Source organism: Rhea americana, unplaced genomic scaffold, assembly GCF_003343005.1.
Source record: "Rhea americana isolate MKP2758 unplaced genomic scaffold, rheAme1 scaffold_485, whole genome shotgun sequence".
Lineage (NCBI taxonomy): Eukaryota > Metazoa > Chordata > Aves > Rheiformes > Rheidae > Rhea > Rhea americana.
In genome coordinates this window covers 135586-155698 of record NW_028186629.1, presented here as the reverse complement: position 1 = coordinate 155698, position 20113 = coordinate 135586, and the positions used below count along the sequence as shown (strand labels likewise).

The 20113-nt window shown below is 39.4% G+C and overlaps 1 protein-coding gene and 1 long non-coding RNA gene across 6 annotated transcripts in view; one reads left to right on the top strand and one right to left on the bottom strand.

The window, feature by feature from the left end:
* The window catches only part of C9orf72 (C9orf72-SMCR8 complex subunit), a 79895-nt gene that overhangs the window by 47119 nt on the left and 12663 nt on the right, over positions 1-20113 (top strand). For 2 of the 5 annotated variants that reach the window (XM_085317028.1, XM_085317032.1), the window contains exons 1-6: positions 10005-10170; positions 11397-11882; positions 14878-14937; positions 15851-15946; positions 16595-16659; positions 18973-19045. In XM_085317028.1, the coding sequence (XP_085173154.1) occupies positions 11439-11882; positions 14878-14937; positions 15851-15946; positions 16595-16659; positions 18973-19045 (738 nt within the window). In that variant the 5' untranslated portion in view covers positions 10005-10170; positions 11397-11438. Of the gene's footprint in view, positions 1-10004; positions 10171-10298; positions 10477-11396; positions 11883-14877; positions 14938-15850; positions 15947-16594; positions 16660-18972; positions 19046-20113 lie in introns of those variants that run through there. The other 3 variants (XM_085317029.1, XM_085317030.1, XM_085317031.1) reach the window with 3 other exon arrangements.
* Positions 6656-9845, bottom strand: LOC146588970 (uncharacterized). Its single transcript, XR_014897307.1, has 2 exons — positions 9624-9845; positions 6656-7232 (listed from the first exon to the last, which is right to left on the bottom strand). It is a non-coding gene; the product is annotated as an uncharacterized LOC146588970 (long non-coding RNA).

The window sequence follows — 20113 nt, the reverse complement described above, 5'->3', positions numbered from 1 at the left end:
TGACAATAACTACGACTCCACATACCCTTTTACTTCTCTGGAATGAGTTTCTTTATGAAGATCTGAATTACATTTTTTTGTGCTATAATACCTCCTATTTCTCAGTTTTGACCAGTACACAAGGCATATTGCCCAGCATCTTAGAAAGAAAACAACTATTAAATCCACCAATGAGGGTGCAGAGAGATTATAATTTGCTCGAAAGGTACCTGAAGGGAGTGTGTCAATGGGACAGGGCTAAACTCTTTTCAGTTGTCCCATGTGACAGCACAAGAGGCAATGGGCAGAAATTGAACCACAGGAAGTTCCGCCTGAACGTAAGGAGGAATTTCTTCCCAGTGAGAGTGACCAAGCACTGGACCAGGTTGCCCAGAGAGGTTGTGGAGTCTCCTTCCCTGGAGATATTCAAGGCCCGCCTGGATGCAACGCTGTCTAACATGGTCTAGGTGACCCTGCTTGAGCAGAGGGCTTGGACTAGATGATCTCCAGAGGTCCCTTCCAACCTTACTGATTCTGTGATACTATGATTCAGACACATATTATTAAGTATAGGAAGAGAAGTGATCAGTCACGAAGAGGGGAAAAGACTGCTCTTAAATCTATAGTTCTAGGTCACCACTTCTGCTGTTCTCTGGTTGCAATAGTACTTTTTATATTAATCAATGCTACTTATTCAGTCAAAACTCGTTCTTGAAGTTCCACAGTTCCATCAAAGCAAAAATAATGAAGGAAGACCCTGTTTTTCAGTGTTATTTCACCTTATTTGTGAACAGGAAACATAAGCAGAGACTAAATATAAATATAAATATAGTTTCTTTATCTCTCTTCTATATTCTATATTCTTCTTTATCTCTCTATAGCTGAATATTTTCTTGACCATCTGTAGCTACTGTAAAGCCTTCTTTCCCATATATATGCATTTCTTACTTTGGGTGTGTCTTTTTCATTAAAAATATGGTATTCATTTGCAATAACCGGCCTTTAGATATTTAGAACCTCCTCTGAAACTGCTGACTATTTTCTCCATCATCTAAAAATGTAACTGTTCTTTGCAGTGAGACATGAGGCAATATTATGCTTTCACACTGACATCAAGGCATACAGAAGAGTAACTTTTATTTTTAAAATGCTAGACAGGAATTTAAGACAGCAGTGGAAAAGGATTAGCATGTTGCAAGAAATACTGACTAAGGGAAGGATTTTTCAGTGATAAGACAAGAAATTCCAAAGTGGTTTAGAATATTTAGTATTCTTTAGACCTTTTAAAGTTAATATGATTAAGTCCGGTCAACAAAAAATAGCCTAGATTAACACCAATAGGAAGTAAATTATTGCAGAAGTGGGGACGAATGTTCAAAACTTAACCTTCTTAGCTCTCAAGAACTGTCCTGCTACTTGCTGGCTATAACCTGCCTGGTTCAGTTGTAAAGTGTAGTAACACCTGGACAAAACAGAATTGACAAATATTGAATCCTCCAATGAATTACACATGCCACACATGAGTCAGAACTGGCAATTAGGAAGATGATCACGCATTGTGTTTCTGCACATAGACTTTTCAGATGAAGAAAAAATAGGTCTGTAAAATTGGAAGAATTCCTGAAAATGGAGGAAAATCCTTGGAAATGCACCTATGAAAGCTTGGGGACACTTGGGGACCTGGCTGGTAAAGCACAAAACTGTAAGCAGATGGAAAGCACAAAACCATCACTTTCTGCCCAGCTGTCCTAGACCAACAGCAATCTACCCAATGGGATGGAAAGCGAGACTGAATGAATGCGACTTTCAGAAGTGAGTGAGAGAGTAAGAGTGTGAAATAATGAAGTGAACTTATCTGCAAGTTTAGCTAACCAAATTACCACTAAAATCAACATTTGATGAATTACTACCTAATTTTTAGTATCACAGAATGCTACCGAATCTTTTCTCCAGAAGAAATAATCATATGTGTAACGAGACAGTGTTGAACTACGCCCACACTGTTGTTCTAAGATTAAGTTGTCTTTCACTGCCACATTAACTAAAGCTCTGGCTCAAGACTTAGTCCTCATCTCTTGCAAATCTAAGGGACCTTTTGCTACTGATTCTAGTGGAAGTAGAACTAAATATCAAGAAAGTAAAAAGGTCCAGCAAAATGACAAGAACATCTTCAAAAAAAAAAAAATTCCTGTAGTTCTTTCATAGGACTAGTATCTAGTATATAGTATAGGACTAGATTTGCCTGTGCATGGTGAAAGTATTTGGCTTAACTGTAAGAAAAGAATGAGTATCTGCACTAATTTCAAAGGTAATGAAATCATAATTGTATTTTTAAACTGATGTATACTGATCAGAATACTTGTAGCTCAGAGGGCTTGCTGACTGTGTTTGACATGGTTGCTAGTCAGCTGTATAGCCGTCTGAAAAGGCTTTGTCGTTTTCTGTAGTCCTATCACCTATGCAGCCAGCAGCCATTTCATCATGTGGCTACATACTTGGCATGCACTCACTCATTCTGAAAGATGTACTCTCACACATGGCTCCTTCCAGCTGATGATAAAAGCATAGAGCCGTATCCAGATTTTAAGTGTTTTCCCAAATTGAAAGAATATGAGCAGACTTGGCAATTCTCATGACCCTGATAAACTATCATTTCACTTGACTGCTCAGTCTAATTGCTTGCAGAAGTAGCTCTTTAGTCTCACGGAGCTCTAGAAGCTCARGTGCAGTAGCTGGAGTTACACCCTCTGATGACAGCAACGCAGTATTAGGTTGCTAGATAATCAAGTCTCTTACTGTAAGTCTAAGCATGCCAGCAGGGCACGTCAAAGATGCAAATCCTTCATTTCCTTAGTGCTCAGTTCAATACTGAGTTGAATATCCTATCATTCTATGAAGAACTACTGCCATTTTCTGCTTACAAACTACTCCCAGGGCCTCTGCTCTCCTTAGCACTTGGAGATAGGTGCTATGTGTCTAGGGGCTCTGTGAAGATTTGGATATGTGGTAAGTGCAGCAAAATATATTTAAACTTGGAGCTGTTTTGGCTGCAGTAACTGCTTGACTTAAGGGGAGGCACAAAGAAGTTTATGCACTTAAGAGTCTTGCAACAATTAATACAAATTCATAAAAAAAAAGCTCTCCATAAAATAAAGCTGAGATGCTTCCTGTCACACAGGGATGGATAAGCAACACAAATAGAACCATGCTGCTCTAACAGCACAGGAATTTTGGGGAACCACAATACTTCTGTCAAAGAAGATGAATCAGATTCTTCAACATCTGTAAATGTCTTAATAAAAGCAAAAGAATTCTCACATAGAGCTTAAAATGAGCAAAGAAGGAGACTCCACAACCTCTCTGGGCTACCTGTTCCAGTGCTCTGTCAATCTCATGGAGAAGAAATYCCTCCTCACATTCAGGCGGAACTTCCTGTGGTTCAATTTCTGCTCATTGCCTCTTGTGCTGTCGCATGGGACAACTGAAAAGAGTCTGTCCCCATACCCTTGACACACTCCCTTCAGGTACTTACACACATTGATAAGATCCCCCCTCAGTCTGCTCTTCCTCACATTGAAGAGGCCCAGCTCTCGCAGCCGTTCCTCAAACGGCAGATGATCCAGTCCTCTGATCATCTTCATAGCCCTAGGTTGACCTCTCTCCAGCGGCTCCATGTCTCTCTTGTCCTGGGAAGCCCAGAACTGGACACAGTACTTGACATGAAGCCTCCCCAGGGCTGACGAGAGGGGCAGGATCACCTCTGGCAACCTCTTCCTATCTTTCTATAATGCTGGCACCCCAGGAGACCATTGGCCTTCCTGGACACAGGGGCACATTGTTGTCTCATGGTCAACTTGTCATCCACCAGCACTCCCAGGTCCTTCTCTGCAGGGCTGCTCTCCAGAAGGTCAGCCCCCAGCCTGTACTGGTGCCTACGGTTATTTTTCCCTGGGTGCAGGACTCGGCACTTGCCCTTGTGGAACCTCAGGAGGTTTCTCTCTGCCGAGCTCTCCAGCCTCTCCAGGTCTCTCTGAATGGCAGCACAGCCCTCTGGTGTATCAGCCACTCCTCCCAGCTTGGTAGCATCGGCAAACTTGGTGAGCAGCCACTCTGTCCCCTCATCCAGGTCATTGATGAAGAAGTGGAACAGGATGAGACCCAGTACTGAGCTCTGGGCAGCTCCACTTGCCACAGACCTCCAAGTAGGCTCTGCACCACTGAGTAGGGCCCTCTGAGCTCTGTCTTTCAGCCAGTTCTCAATCCACCTCACTGTCCACTCGTCTAATCCACACTTCCTGGGCWTCTCTAGGAAGATGTTAGCAGAGACAGGGTCAAAAGCCTTGCAGAATTCAAGGTACACAATGTCCACTGCTCTCCCCTCATCTACCCAGCTAGTCATTCCATCAGAGAAGGCTCTCAGATTGGTGAAGGAGGATTTCCCCTTGGGGAATCCATGCTGACTACTCCCAATCACCTTCTTTTCCTCCATATGCTTGGAGATGACACCCAGAAGGAGCTCTTCCATCCCCTTTCCAGGGATGGAGGTGAGGCTGACTGGCCTGTAGTTGCCTGAGTCCTCCTTCTTGCCCTTYTTGAAGACTAGAGTGACATTGTCTTTCTTCCAGTTCTCAGGCACCTCTCCAGTTCTCCATGACTTTCAAAGAGGATGGAGAGAGGCCTGGCAACAACATCYGCCAGCTCCCTCAGTGCCCATGGGTGCATCCCATCCAGGCCTATGGATTTGTGGAAGTCAAGCTTGCCCAGAAGGTCTCTGATCCTATCCTCCTCAACAAAAGGAAAGTCTTCCTTTCTCCAGACTTCCTCTCTCATCTACAGGCTCTGGGATTCYTGAGGGCTGCCCTTAGTGGTGAAGACTGAAGCAAAGGCAGCATTCAGTAACTCTGCCTTCTCTGTATCCTTTGTCACCAGGACCCTCGCCCCATTCAGTAGCTGGCCCACATTTTTCACATTTGGAGTTAGCTGTAGGAGTATAAAATTTGTATTAATGTTTTATAAGTATTTAGTACTGCAGTTTGTTACTGCTGATATTGATCTTGAATGTATAGTTCATTGATTGTCAGTTAATTTCAAGTCACTAACAAAACATGATTTGTTTTAAACCATATGAAATGAGCAGTTTTCCTGTGACTAATCGTGTTCAACCTCACCTTATTGTGAATGGATTGTAAGTCCTCAGCAGAGGTTTGCTCAGTGATGGTAGATGATAGATCTACTTTGCTATCCAAAATTCAAGTGAGTCTTACATGACAGCTACAAGGTCCACGGAAAAGCTTTATACTTTTCCGCCTTTTAGTAAATAAAAGCTAATGTACTCATACAGCTTTCAAAAGATACCTCAAATCTGCCTACCCTAATAAAGTGATACTGTATCATTCTCATACGCCTTGTAGGAAAGGACTATATTTTCTCCATTTAACACTCCTTTAAACTGTCTTGATTAACAGTAGCAAGTATTGTCTTGGGAAAACTGCCTGGGTCATATACAGCTCATAAAAACAGAATATTGATGCAGATTTTCACCAATACATCTTTTGGTCTTCTCCAGATAAGTAAAACTTAACAGAAGTGAATCTAAGGAAGAAGTGGTTTATATAAAGCCACTAACAAGACATGCTTTTATAGTTTCTCCTGCCTTTTCATGTGTAGTATGTAATGAAGTTTAACTTTCTGCTAAGTTATAGTTTCAACCTCCTTTAGACTTGGAAATTTTGCAATATATATCCCTTATTCCAAAATACATTCTTGGACTATGACTTTTTTTGTTCAGTGACATTTATTACAGCTTAATGTGATATAATGATATATGCCTGCTTCTGTACAGCATTACTTCAAAGTTTAGGTTCTGTGATTGTCTTAGGGTAATATATGCCCACACAGCAACCACAACAAAGGGTTTACCCTTGGCCCAGTCCTTTATGCTGGTATATCTGACCAAGGGACAGTACGGTGACTGAACTTTTTTGCCTGGAACCTACCTTAAAAAAAAAAAAAAAGAAAAGAAAAAAGAAAAAAAAAGAAAGAAAAAGCACTACACTGAAATATATGCAAGCCTGCACTTACTATTCCATGTTCAGTCACAGACAGTGCTCCTCTCTGAAGCTACCTTGTCCTGTTTGTGAATGTTGTGAAGTACTCTAATATTCTGCATGCCAAATGTGACAGATGACTGCATTTAGAGAGTGAACTGATCTCCACATCCAGTGAGTCACAGCCTGCTCAAACCAAGCCCTTACAGATGTGAGAATCCTGGTTTAACAAACCATGTCTGAGATGTGTGCAAATCACAGGTTATTATCTGTTTCCATTTTTTTTAAATTCACTTGCCTTATCTCCACATTCAGGCTAAACTCCACATTCATTATTGTAACACTTGCTTTAACATCACTTATTATCTTACTGACAGAGTATGCCCCTTAAGCGGCTACTCTAGTGGATAAAACAACAGAGCTGGGCATATCCCAGTAGCAGGTTCCCCATTTTCTTCAGTTTTGTAACTTCTGTAATTCTAACTAAGCTCCAGCAGTAGTGCATCAATTTCACACCCCTGCTATTCAATTTGAAAGTCAAATGTTAAAAGTACTCTGAAGCTGACCATGGAGGGATCAACCTGCTATGTTTTCAAAACCTTTAGAAAACACACCCACASGCAGTGCTCTGTCATAAATAATATAAAATTACCTTTAAGATCTTTTATTATAAATATTTCTGATTGATGCTAAGCATCTTYAAAGACAAACAGGCTTGTTTTCCATTTTTTAGAATTTGTGTCAGTTTAAAAGAAACTGACAATGTGATTTGAGCAACCAAGCAAGAGTTTACTGTCCCTCTTTTGCAAGTCCACAGTCTGTACACAGAATCTGTAGGAATTTGAAGTACTGTTGTGTGAAGCTTAGGCACAGGAAGACCAATGCTGCCCAAGCTCAAAGCCAGCTGTTGCCTGGAAGCTGTTTAGCTATATACATTCTGCCTCCAAACATCCATTCGCACTGGTCTTCTTCAGGTGAAGCTTTAATTGTCACTGTGGCTTGAACAGATAGGTACTTTTCTTTAAAGGATGAAATCATAGAATCATAAAATCAGTAAGGTTGTAAGGGACCTCTGGAGACCATCTAGTCCAACCTCCCCGCTCAGCAGGGTCACTTAGAGCATCCAGGTAGGTCTTGAACATCTCCAGAGAAGGAGACTCCACAACCTCTCTGGGCAACCTGTTCCAATGCTCAGCTTCTCCATGTCTAAAAGGATGAGAGGGGGAAAAAAAAGGAAAAAAAAAAAAGAAAGAAAACTCATGAGTCCTCTTGGGATAAAATGCTGTACTCTCCATGGACTAAAGGTCTCTCTCCGGACCTTTAATTTCCATGTAAATATTGTTAACTTGCCCTGAAAGCTTCTAAAATAGCAGGCTGCTTTCTGTCACAGTAATTAACGGGTCCTAACACTGTCATATCTGTGCATTTAGTGATCTGTAAAGCATTAACATGATAATGGCAACAGACTGAGAAAGCGCTGCTCAGACACAGACACAGGTGGGATGCAGCTAGAATCAATGTTACAAGTTCTATGAGTTAATTTATACTTGCAAGTTAGGCTTAGATCTGCACAGGTCCTAGCACCTATTAGAGGCAGTATTTCCAAGAACAAGCTAATAGGAATAACAAAAGACATTTCATAAACATGATGAGAGTTCAAAACATACTTCACTGCTCTTAACTTGGATTGAAACTATAACCTCATATTGCATAAACCAGTACTACTGCAGGAAGTCCCAACTTCTCCCTGTCGTAAGAATGAACAGTTGGAGACAGAAGGCAAGACTTGCTTTCTGTGGAGCTAAATCTGGCTTTATTTAGCTTGTAGGTTCATAGAACAAGAGTGTTATTTCACAACTGACATAAGAAATCTGCACTGCTATAGAAAGGAGAGGCCCCGCTCCTTATATTCTAGTCAAATATTCCCATTCCCTCTCTTTTACCTTATGTAGTAATTTTGTTGCACTCTGATCTGGCCAGAAAAAAAGTTTTTATTAGTGTGAAATTAGTTTTTCCAAGACCAAGTTTCTGCAGTGCCAAAAACTTGTATTGGTCTAAGAGCACTCTAAAAACGCATGGTTTCAGTGCAGCAGGAAAGCTAAATAACACCTCAGGTTTCTTCCATCCCTGTGCTGTTGTGGTCTTTCTCCACTAAGCTGAGAAACTGGATTCCACTATGTGTTGTTTAATTTCTTCCGTTTTGTTTACCCACCCTTTTATTTTAAAACATGTCATCAATCAGGAGAAGAGAAATTGCAAACGTAAATAAATTTGAAATGTATTTTTACTTGAGCTCTCAGCCTCAGCTCATTTTTCTCTTCTATGTGTTCTATACTCTATTATTTCTATGCAGATACGCAGCATTAGGCTTTCTAACCAGATGTATTTGCTGTCTGGGAAAAAAATATCCTTACACTGCAGCCTGTTACCGGTGCTCTGATGACTCTGCAAAGCACACCTGCAGGAATATTATTAGTCTTTTCAGATCATTCAGAAATAGGATTCTTACTCTCTTCCCTGCCTGAAGAAAATATCAAAAGTTGAAGTAGAAAAAGTACAGAAGACAAAAATAAATGTTGCTAGAACAAGTAGAAATTTCACTTTGCTGATATCACCATAACAATTAGAACAACCCTCCTAAAAGCAGTGATTGTAATTTGTAACTTATGCTTAAATTTCTTTGCATACAATACAGTGATTTGCTTTCACATCCAGAATTCTCAAAACATTTCTTAATGGGAAAACTGAGATGTGGGAATACCAAGCRTCTAAGCTTACAAATGTGCAAGACGATTTAATGACAAAATTAAGAGAAATAACGCTCCCCCACCCGAGACCCACTTTTCCTGCACTATTATTTACCTAATGTCAACACATCTTTCATAACACTGAGTATCTACTGCTACATGAAAGATAGAGGTTTACCCTCACTTAGCCTCATTAATCAAATGTAAACTAAATTAAGAATATATGTGTTTTCATTTTAGTAGGTTTATTTTTAGCAGGAAGTATAAAGAATTGTAAAATCTTCAAAGGTCTACATTTAAACAGCAGTGGAAATTCACTGATTTTGATGTCTAATCTTTATTTTGACTTCAGCAAGCTAAGTGGCAGAAGAGATTAATTTTGCTGCATAAATTTTGTATGGTCATTTGTTTTTTCAACTCTGATTCTTGGAAGGTAAACGTACAGGCCATACAAAGATACAACAGGCATACCAAACGTTCAGTGCATGTTTTAAACATCATTATTAAAAGTAATACAAAATGTGCCTGAAAGCTAATCTTTAAAATTTTCGTCTTTGCATGGTATAGAAAGAGAGGTTTACCCCAAGATGCTGTAACTCTGCTTAATTGCCTGGCATTAAACACTTTCAAATAAGGTGATTTTTGTGGTTGGACTGAGAGGGTACAACTCAAGGATCACAAGGCGAGAGAGTTTAAAGGAACAGGGTATGCCTATCAGCTTCTTTAAGCCACTAAGTTTAAAGGGTAAGCTTCTTTATCTTGTTCGGACTGCAAATAAAACAAAGGCCTTTAAGTGATTAGGGTGGGTTTTTCCACACTGGGTCACTTTAGTCACAAGATGAAAACGCACCTGAGAAACATAAAGCAGTTTGAAAAAAAAACGATCCTGTTTCGCATACAGTTTGTTTGGACACTGAAGTAGTTCTAGTATTATGAACTTCATGTTTTGATGAGGCTGAAAAAGAAAAGAATAATATCTACGATTAGTAAAACGACGCCGCATGCACACAGCTGCCCCCACCCCCCACGGGCCGCTCTGCGCGGTGCGCGCGCACGTTCGCGCAGGGGGCGGCACCGCACAATCCGGCCCGCCCAGGCTCAGCGGCGGTGCGGTCTTGCGGCCACGCTCGTCTGCCTCCCCGGGAGAAGGGAGCAGCTGAAACAGCCCTTCCGGGGACGGCTGGAAGCAACCGCACCGCTCAACTGCTCTCCTCAGCTCCGTGCGCGGCGCGCCGCCCGCTACCGCGGCGGCACGCACAGACCCCACCGCCGTCGCCGCCCAGCAGCGCATGCGCAGCAGCGGCGCTGCGGCTGGCTGTTGTGCGGGGGTGGGRGAGAAGAGACTGTGCGCATGCGCGGCGTCCGCGCCGGGGGCGGCGGGTAGTGCGGGTGCGCAGGTGAGGCGGCGCGCGCGCGGGGCCTCGGATTCCCTTGCTGTGTGAGGGGCGCCGAGAGGGTGGGGAGGGGGGGAGGGGTTGAGCCCCGGCGCTGTCGGTGCCGCCTTTCGCTTGCAGAGCAGCCGGGTGCCGTAGCTCGCCGCCCACCCGTTTGCCGAGGGCTGGGTAGTTTCCGAGGGGGAAGTCGGGTCCGGGCCGCGCTGAATACGCCGGTCTCAGGCTTAGGTGGCGGTTGTTTGACCTCCGGGGAGGCGTCTGGCGTCGCAGCAGCCCTAGCTCTCGGTAGCTCGTTCGGGAAGAGCTGTGGTAAGGGGACGTTTCTCGTCTGCCAGTGGCCCTAAAGACGCCGGGATGTTTCTGCTTCGTCTCCTCCCCCCGCCCCCCTCCTTGAAACTGTCAGGTTGCATTTTAATCCCAGCGCGTGGCTCCCCTCTGCCAGCCCAGGTTGCCTTAAGCTGTAGAAGAGTGGCCTAACGTCCTTAAATGAGGCCTGAAAAGTAAACAGGCAGCTGCTTTGCTCCGCTGCTCTAAGGAAAAGCAGTTGGACAATTTTACTGGGGAGCTGAAAAGGCATTGAGGTATAAAACAAAAACTATGCTAGAGGTCTGACCGTAAACAACTACTACTACTTCGATTTTGCCTTTTTTTCCCCCTTTGCTGCAGTGCAAAGCAGTCTTATGTGCAAGCATAAACAAACAAACTTAGTTTTGGTCTCTCGAAGTTAAGCCAAGCTAAATGCATTTTAATGTTTATATCTCTTTATTCTGGGTTAAGATTTTTGGTACAACTCTGATTTAATACATCTGGGTTGCATAACTGTTGCTGTTACATGCCTTTTGGCAAAGGTGGAACTTCCTGTTGCAACTCCATCAAAATTCAAAATTGGGAAGATGCAGGGTTGTKGGAAATGGCCTGAACATGCATGCTGCTTTAAAATAAAGGAGATGATTATCATGTGTCAGTTTTCTTAAAAACTAGTTGAATGTTGTGCAGGCATTTGAAGTTTGATTGACTAATGTTTGTAAAGCATACCATTTTGTTAGGTGGAGGTATGCACATAAATTTCCTTCTTGCATGAAGACTAGAATGAAATTCAAAGAGTAGAAGTTGTAGAAGTCAGAGCCATGGGTATCTTGAAGTCTGATTTGGAAGTAGAAGAAAATAATATAATAGTGAATGCTACTCTAATTTTCTCTTTTTTTTTTGCTGCTAAAACTTTCTTTTAGGCAAGATAAGCATTTCAGTGATATGATAGAAAAGAAACAGGTATGTCGGCTCTTTGTCCTCCACCATCTCCCGCAGTTGCAAAAACAGAGATATCCTTGAATGGAGAGTCGCCTTTATTAGCTGCCACTTTTGCTTACTGGGACAATATTCTTGGCCCCAGAGTGCGACACATCTGGGCCCCAAAGACCGAACAGGTACTTCTCAGTGACGGTGAAATAACTTTTCTTGCTAACCACACCCTGAATGGAGAGATACTTCGGAAYGCAGAAAGCGGTGCAATAGATGTGAAGTTTTTTGTCTTAGCAGAGAAAAGAGTAATCATTGTTTCATTAATCTTTGATGGAAACTGGAATGGAGACAGAAGCACTTATGGACTGTCAATTATACTTCCACAAAGTGAACTTGGCTTCTACCTGCCTCTTCACAGAGTGTGTGTGGACAGGTTAACACATATTATAAGGAAAGGAAGAATATGGATGCATAAGGTAGGTTTGCTGTACACTACTAAAAGCACTTGTCTGAGTTGTGTTGAGCAATAGCAAAAGRTTAAGATTTGTGATGCTGCTTATGTAACAACCCAAACACAGAAACTCGGAGGAAATTGATCTTTCTGCATGTGTTTGATTTTGAAGGTAGAAATTTGACATAAGTCAGCAAATTCAGAGCTGAATTTTTAGCCATGTGATTTATTGTTATATATAGGATTATATGAGCATGTGCCAGTTCATCTAGTTAAAACAGGTGTCCTGTGCAGTGTTCGCTGTCTCCCTGAGTTTAATGAAATTACTGCGTTAACTCTGGTAACTAAAGTGTTTATTTAGGTGGAATTGTAAAATCACTGTCTTTCAGATCATTGTTTTCACTGTTCATGTATAAAAAGGGAAACTATTGGAATAATTTTAAGTTAACTTTCTGCATACAGTAGTCACCGTATTATTTCTCAAAAAAGGATATTGACAAACAATTTTTGCAAGACAGCTTGCAGAGTGTTCAACTCTGGGACAGACAAGAAAATGTATCTCCTTTAGTCCAAATACTACTGCTTTGAAATCTGAAAAAAGAAACCGTTAAATTATTTTTGAAGAATTGTGCCTTTGAGTTCATTACCAATTTTTCATAATTTAATGGAAATTATTATGTATTTTGTTAAAAACATACAGTATTCTAGTAATAAACATTTTTTTAAAATTGTGTAATTCAAATTATCTAAAAGAAATAGATTGCATGTCAGATGTAATGTCTGTGGTAATGTGTGATTGCCTGATGAAGTTTTTATTCCTGTTTTGAGACTTCTGGTCAACATATTTTAAACTTCATTTTTAAGTACTCTAATCTGAATAAGATTCCAAAAGAATAATTCGCTGTTAAATTTTTAATTGTAATTTCCTTTTTTTACAGTAACAAAGACCAGTGTATTTTGTTGTATGGCTTGGTGATGTCTCTGTCCCCTTTCACAGCCACTCTTGTTACCTCTGATGTTTGTTTTTCAAAGGAAAGATAGGATTTAAACATTCATTTTCAGTAGAGTAGGAAAATAAATGTTGTGTTCCTAATCTAGTCTTCTAAAAGTCAATACTTCCCTGGACATTAGTGCTTTTGACATAAAGGAATGCTCGTACCCCTTATTACATAGTTTCTTTGTCATTTAGGGCTCTCTGTGCAGGGTCCTAACGTAGAATGGTCAAATTAAGCATTGTGCATCATTGTTAACTACAGTCTTTCCTCTTTTTGAATCTTAATCCACATCTGTTTGTTTCTGCAGTAGAAATGGCCTTTGCATTGCGTTGACAATGATGGAAAATGTTTTCTGCTTGTATTCTCTGAAATCAGTCRTGAAGTTACTAATTTATTTTTCAACTATTCTTGAGTAGATTGTCCAGCTTGGTTAGTCAAGAGAGTGATGTTCAGTAAGAAAGTTAACCATTGTTGAGTTTTTGAGGAAGGTCAAAAGTGTTTCTAAGTTTATCTGCAGAGTCTCAGCCTAACCCAGAAGAGAGAAAAGTATATTAAAAATTTAGGTTAAAGTTTAGGCATGAGTAGTATTTTAAGACTTGCGCAAATACTGCAGTTTCCAGTTTTTAATCAGCAAGCATGACTACACCAGAACAAGTGAAGCTGAATTCATATCTCAAAGAAACTGTGTATCTGTTCCAGCATTTATAATGGTGGCTGTGGTTGTCAGTTCTCATGAGTTCTATTTAGGGATGGACAACAGTTCCAACCAGACTTTAGAAGAGAAGAAACCTGAACTCAGGACTAGTAGAAATGTGGAGCAATGTTCAGACTGGCAAAGAGAAGCAACTGTGAACGAGTCTACTATATGGGGTTAGAAATCCCTTTTACTCATTCAGATTTCATTTTTCAGCTGTTTACCTAATAATTCAAAGCAGCTCTGTTTCTAACAAGAGGTAGCTTACGGTGCTCAGCCTCATCTTCATGAAGACTGACTTGTTTAAAGCAAAGAATCTTCGTTGTCAAGGAAGCCTTATGACACTGATGCCAAAGTCACGATGGAGATTTCATGAAGGAATCTGCATAGTGTCTGTGTTGTCTTTCACAAGCACTGCTTTCAGATTATTAGACAAGTCTCAGAACCATTTGAGGGCAATTTAATATATAGCTTGCCTTTTATTCAACTGCTCCAAAGAGGCTGGGTAAACTCTACGCAATTCCATGTGATGGACTTAGAGTAGCTCAGTCAAAGGAGGATAACCACATCTTCTGAGCATCTAGCAAAAGATACCATTAGTTCTTTCAGTGTCTTTTATTTTTGTATCTTGAAGTGATTGATCAAGTAATTAAGACAAACAATTCATTGTGAATAATAACTAGATTCTATTGTAAGTTACATTTTGAATGCTGTTTGCTACTGAGCTGCAGGTGAGTCTGTTTTGAGAGCCTAGTCCAAACTCTTACACAGTGAGTGTTTTATGTACTTTGAGGTTTCGTGTTTCCTATGGTTGATTTTAAAATGGTGGACATGTTTTGAAGACTTGTCGGTGTCTCAAGATGTGGAAATAATTCTGTCTTTCCTCCCCTCCCCAAACCAATAGTTTTCCTTATTCTGGAGATCTCATTTTCTCTTGTTTCATCAGGAACCATCAGTCTGTACATTATCCATTTGAAAATAAAAGTGCATAAAGTGGAATCTGCACCTTAATCTCCTGATCATCTGTCATTTTCTTGGTCTGTAACAAAGGAACTATTAATCTGTTGTCATTGTMATCCATTCTCCCTTTTCTGCTACTCCTGCTCAAACTCATAAGAGGTTTGGTGGGGAGCAGACCAGGAAGCATTGATCTGTTTACAATGACGTCACTTCCTACTTATGTCAACTCTGTAAAAGAAAGACTTGAACATCAGAATTTGAATCTAAGAAGCATGACTCTCCAAGGAAGAGATTTTGTCATTTGACTGTTGTGTGCATACATGTATAGACAAATGCCAGAGCTTTTATATTTAACTGCTTCTCTTGCTCAGGAGAGGCAAGAACATTTCCAGAAGATTGTCTTGGAAGGCACGGAGAGAATGGAGGATCAGGTAAGACCTGCATCTGGTTGATGCACGTGGCACACCATCACAAAACTGTTTGACTCATCTAGTGACTGTAGAACTCCGTGCTGCTTCTCATTTCTGGCATCCAGGAAGATATTTTGGACTGGCTGATGACCTGCCATGCGCGTGAGGCAAACTTACTGAAGATAGTATGATGGAAGCTGTGAACAAATTGAAGGAAAAAATATTGCATCACTTTATGTGTAAAATGGAAATCTATGAAGAATATTACCTTTCAGAAGAGGGAAATTTTGTATTTGAAATTCAAGTTCCTTAAGGGTAGTAGCTTCCACAGATTTATGTTCTCTTCCCCTCAACAGTAKTTTTTCATTAAGTCATTACCTTTTCAAGTTGTAGAGATATACAGAGACTTGTTGGAAAGTGGTTGTAGACTTGATGAATGAGACTCTGAAGAGAATTTGGTTTCTAAAACTGTAAACACAAAAGTATGACTTGAGGTTTTGTGTGAAAGAACAAGAGAAATGACTTCCTATGTTAATAAGCCTGGTACCGTTTTCCTATCACTGTTGAAACATTATAGTTTGGATCTGTAATGCTTAACATTACATTGTGTAGTTGCATGTGATATAGTATGAATAAATTGTATTATTCCATATATATTCTGTCTTGGTCAATCAAACTGATCTGATGGATTAGCATAGGAACCTGGAAATAAGTTATATATGTCTATACATGAAAAATGAACTGCTTTTTTCCAGTTCATAATTGCTGATGAACAAAGTCAAAGAAATCTATGTATCAGTTAATTCCTGCACAACACTTCCAAACAATAGAAAGCTAAAGATGTTCTGCCTGTTCTTGCCTTGCAAGTTTGTCCCTGGTAACTTCCTGTACTACATTATGTGCTTTTACTTCAAACATGTTATTTATTCCACAGGGCCAGAGCATCATTCCAATGCTGACAGGAGAAGTTATTCCTGTAATGGAACTCCTTTCCTCTATGAAATCGCACAGTGTTTCAGAAGAAATAGATGTAAGTCCTTATGTTTATTGCATTCTGAATGAGAAAAGTGATTTTGCCATTCTCAAATGAGGCTCTCTTTGACAGGAAAAAAAATCCCTACACAGCTGTGATAACTTCTTGTACAGTTTAAGTATTTGACATCAAGCTCTACTTAATCATATATGGGATGGTTTAAGTACTAGCAGTGGATTTTTGCTCAGCAGTTAGCAAAATTAGCTATGAATGATACCATTTTTAAAGAGAAGGGGAAAGGCTGTTCATGCGGAACAAAATAAATGAAGAGGTAACCGGGTTAATGTTGATACCTGTTTCAGTGTGGTTTAATGTTGTCATGAAAGAAGTGGAAGCAATTTAACTTAAACTAGTTTTAGGTATTCTGGACAAGGCATTAGAAAAATAAATTAGGTGCAATCTAACTGTCATAATGGAGAAACAAATTTAATGATCTAGTGATTTTTTTCATTCTCTCAATATCCTTTGGCTGATGCCATGTGACCTTTTTCAAGATCTGGTTTTCTGTCTGTGTTATAACTTAGTTTATGCAAATCCTAAGCAGAGCAGATCCTAAACAGTCAACATCTATGATTAAAACCAAAAATGAATTAATAATGTCACACATCCTTGTCTAACTGTTGTTTATGTTTACTTGCATTTCAGATAAGTGATACAGTGCTAAATGATGATGACATTGGGGATAGTTGCCATGAAGGCTTTCTCCTGAAGTATGAAATTTGATTTTGATTTATGCTGTAGTAAAATGGCTTAGACTTATCTATGTGCATATCTATAAATATGTGTGCATGTGAGTGTGTGTTAGATTAATTTTCTTTATAGAGGGGAAAAATGACATATATTAGATTTTTAGAGATTTTTATGTGTAAAATGCTGTAAAATTTGTTTCTTTTTTTAAAATAATGGCCCTGAGCTAATAGCTGCAGCTGTTTCTTGTCACAGAGTTGTTTCCTTAGATACCAAGTATTATATTTCTTTGATGCAAATCAAAGTCTTGCATCTTTATGAAATACCAAGTATCAGGTTGTGTTACGATGAATAAAAGTCACTGCAGGTATGACATCTAGGACATTCATTATTATGTTACATATTTTTGTTTATTCTCCTGTTTTTAATGTATAACTAGAAATAGTTGTAAGTTAGAGCAACCTAGTCTCCTGTGGGAAGCATATTTCATGGATTTTAATTGATCATCTGTTACCTTTTTCAATATCTCCCCTAGAACTGCATTTATTTCTGTAATGCTTAGCTCCAAAGAATTTGTAATCTGTTTATATAGTATCACATATTCTTTCAGTGTTACACAGATTCATATGTTAAATTTACTAGTTTTTTACAATTACATATTTAGTTTTATAGAGAACTTGGGTTCTCTTTGTGTTTTTAGTCCTATATGGCTAGCAATCTGTAAAAAGTAATGAATATTGTTGGATGGATTATGGCAAGCAACTAGAGTCATTAATTATATAATGATGAATTACCCTTTTATCAGAAGCAGATAATGGACTTCTTGCTGCTGCTTCTCTTGCCTGGATAAAATTTTCAGGGAGAAGAATAATTTGGTCATTTGTCTAAAGGGCCCAAACATCAGCAGCCTTGTTTAGAACATACCTATTATGACATGCTGCTGACAACAGCCAAATGAACAGCGCTGCATAGTAACCCCCCCCCCCTCCCCCCCAAAATCGAGGTCATTGTATATGTTTTAGTGGTGTATCTCTACAGTTACCTGGAGTGGTGTTTTGCATACTTCCTTGTTACATGGTTTTCTGCATGCCCCCCTTTCCTCCTTTCATAGCTTTCTTAAAGTTACTGCTAATAATAGCAAGGCCTTACACTTTTATACAGCTATTGGCCAAGTAATGTCAGGGTTTTTGAACAGAAGTGACGTGACTGATCTGGGGAATGAACAGAAGTGACATGACTGATGTAATGAATGATCTGATGAATTCTGTCTTCAAGGATGAAGGTTCAGTTAAGCTTCCTGTGCTGCTCTATTTAAAACTGCTTCCTGGGGCATAGTGGAGCTTATCAGCTCATCTGGTTCAGGTTTCAAGTCTAATGTAGTGTTGGTGTGGATTTCTATTCTTCATTGAAAAAAAAATGAATTACACAAAATGAGAAAATAATCTGTATGCAGATAGCTTTGAGTCTAGCTATTTCAGAAATACTTAGTAACCTAAATAGTAATATATCCACCTGTAGGACTTGAGAATCTCAGCATAGCTATTACAGTCCTAACTAGTTGAAAGGCTTTATTAGAGCTGGTTAAGGACAATACAATCAATCCTTCAGTTCAGATACTTCCATGTATTCACAGATGTTGGAAAAAGGTTTTTCATTACAAGAGTAGCTAACTTTTGAAGCTCTGTGGCAGATGTTGGTATGAGAAAGTTGTAAATAGTGACAATGAAACCTCAACAGAAGTCTCTTTAAGAGCAGGCTAGGAGTTATCAAGGTTCTCACAAGTATACTTGTTGCAGCCTCCAAACTTGGGAGTAACTAAATCAGAACTGTGCCGCTGGCAACTCACAAGACAACACCATCCAATTCCCAGTGTGGCATTGTGTGCTGAGAAGCTCAAGCCTGTGAAGTGCTGTTGCCTATGTAGTTAGAAGAGTAGTGCACTTTACCTACCAAGTGTCCCAAAAATGGTTTCTGCCTCTCATTTCTGGAAAATGAGGACCACCGTGGAAGAGGTCATCATTTCAAGATGCTTTCAAACCTTTCATTATTAATGTGTTCTGTTATTTTAAATGAATTATTTTATAATGATGCTATAATACAGTTAGTAGTAATAGACAATTTTGGTTAGTACTGTAAGTGGTATTTAGAGGTTCTATCTACCTGTCTTTCTATCCATCGTACTTAAAATGTAGATATTGCTGAATCTACAGAAATATCGGTATTACTAAAATCCAAACGTTGTAGAGGATCTTAATTCTTCTTTTAGAATCATGGTAATGGTTATATTTTAAAATCCTGAATAAGTATATTAACTTATTTTTTCTTTTTATTTGCAGTGCAATTAGCTCACATCTGCAGACCTGTGGTTGTTCTGTAGTTGTAGGAAGCAGTGCAGAAAAAGTTAATAAGGTAAGGCACTTTCTAACAAACTGAACTTGAATGCTGATTAGAGTGTTAGTGTGTCATTTGCAGCAAGGGTTGCCTGAGAACATATCTGAGGTTGAAGAAAGAGGGAATATCCTTGTCTAGTTATCTTCCTTCAGTTGATTGTACTAGTAGTTCCTAACTCTGCTTGAGAAGTGGCTTATCAATTGTATTTTGGCAACTTTAAGCAAGCCAATATATTTAATTTTATTCATACTGTATATAAATGACTAATAAATGAGTTGAAGATTTTAAAATCAAATTTGTTAGCTATAGATATAAACAGAACCATTCTGAAGTGACTGCTCAGTTCAGCTATGTGAATTGGTGTTCTCCATGCTCTTTAAGAAATGAGTATCTGCATAATTTTGCTGTGTGTAAATTTGTGTGTAATTGTATCTAAATATACTTCTACATCATGAATTGCTTATGTTTCATGAAACCTGAAAGCTGTTATGCATCGGTAATCACACACACACATACCTCAGAATGTGCAMGCTTACTAGGATCTTACACCATTACCATCAATTCCAAGATTTTTGTCTGCATAGCTGTTTGTGCTACCTCTTTATCTTCAACTTGTTTAAAACTAATTTTTGTAGTTTTAGTAATAACTGTGCAGTTTAATTGATAGATCTTAAGTTAAGTTTGACTCAACTTTTCTGAAGAGCCAGAAAGTTGCAAACCACAGATACAAACCCCTAAAGCTGAGCCCTGTGGCAACAAAATACACAGTATTTCAGCATGATTACTGGAGCCAGTGTAAATCTGACACTCACCTCTAGCATTATGTTAGGGAGCCTCCAGATCTAGAAAAAGATGGGCAGCATTAGGTGCGTCTCTTAACAGAGGAAAGTAAAACGTGTGATCAGAAAGTCACATTTGGAGGCTCTCATTTCAGAACAATAAAATTACTATGTTTTTGTGAGACATCCCTTTCTCTGTTTCTTTTTTTTTTTTTTTGTGCAAATACAGAGAATTCTTCGATGCATAGAAGGTGTTAAAAGTATAAATAGTTAGGAGTGTTTAAAAAGATGTATTGGTAAGCAAAGT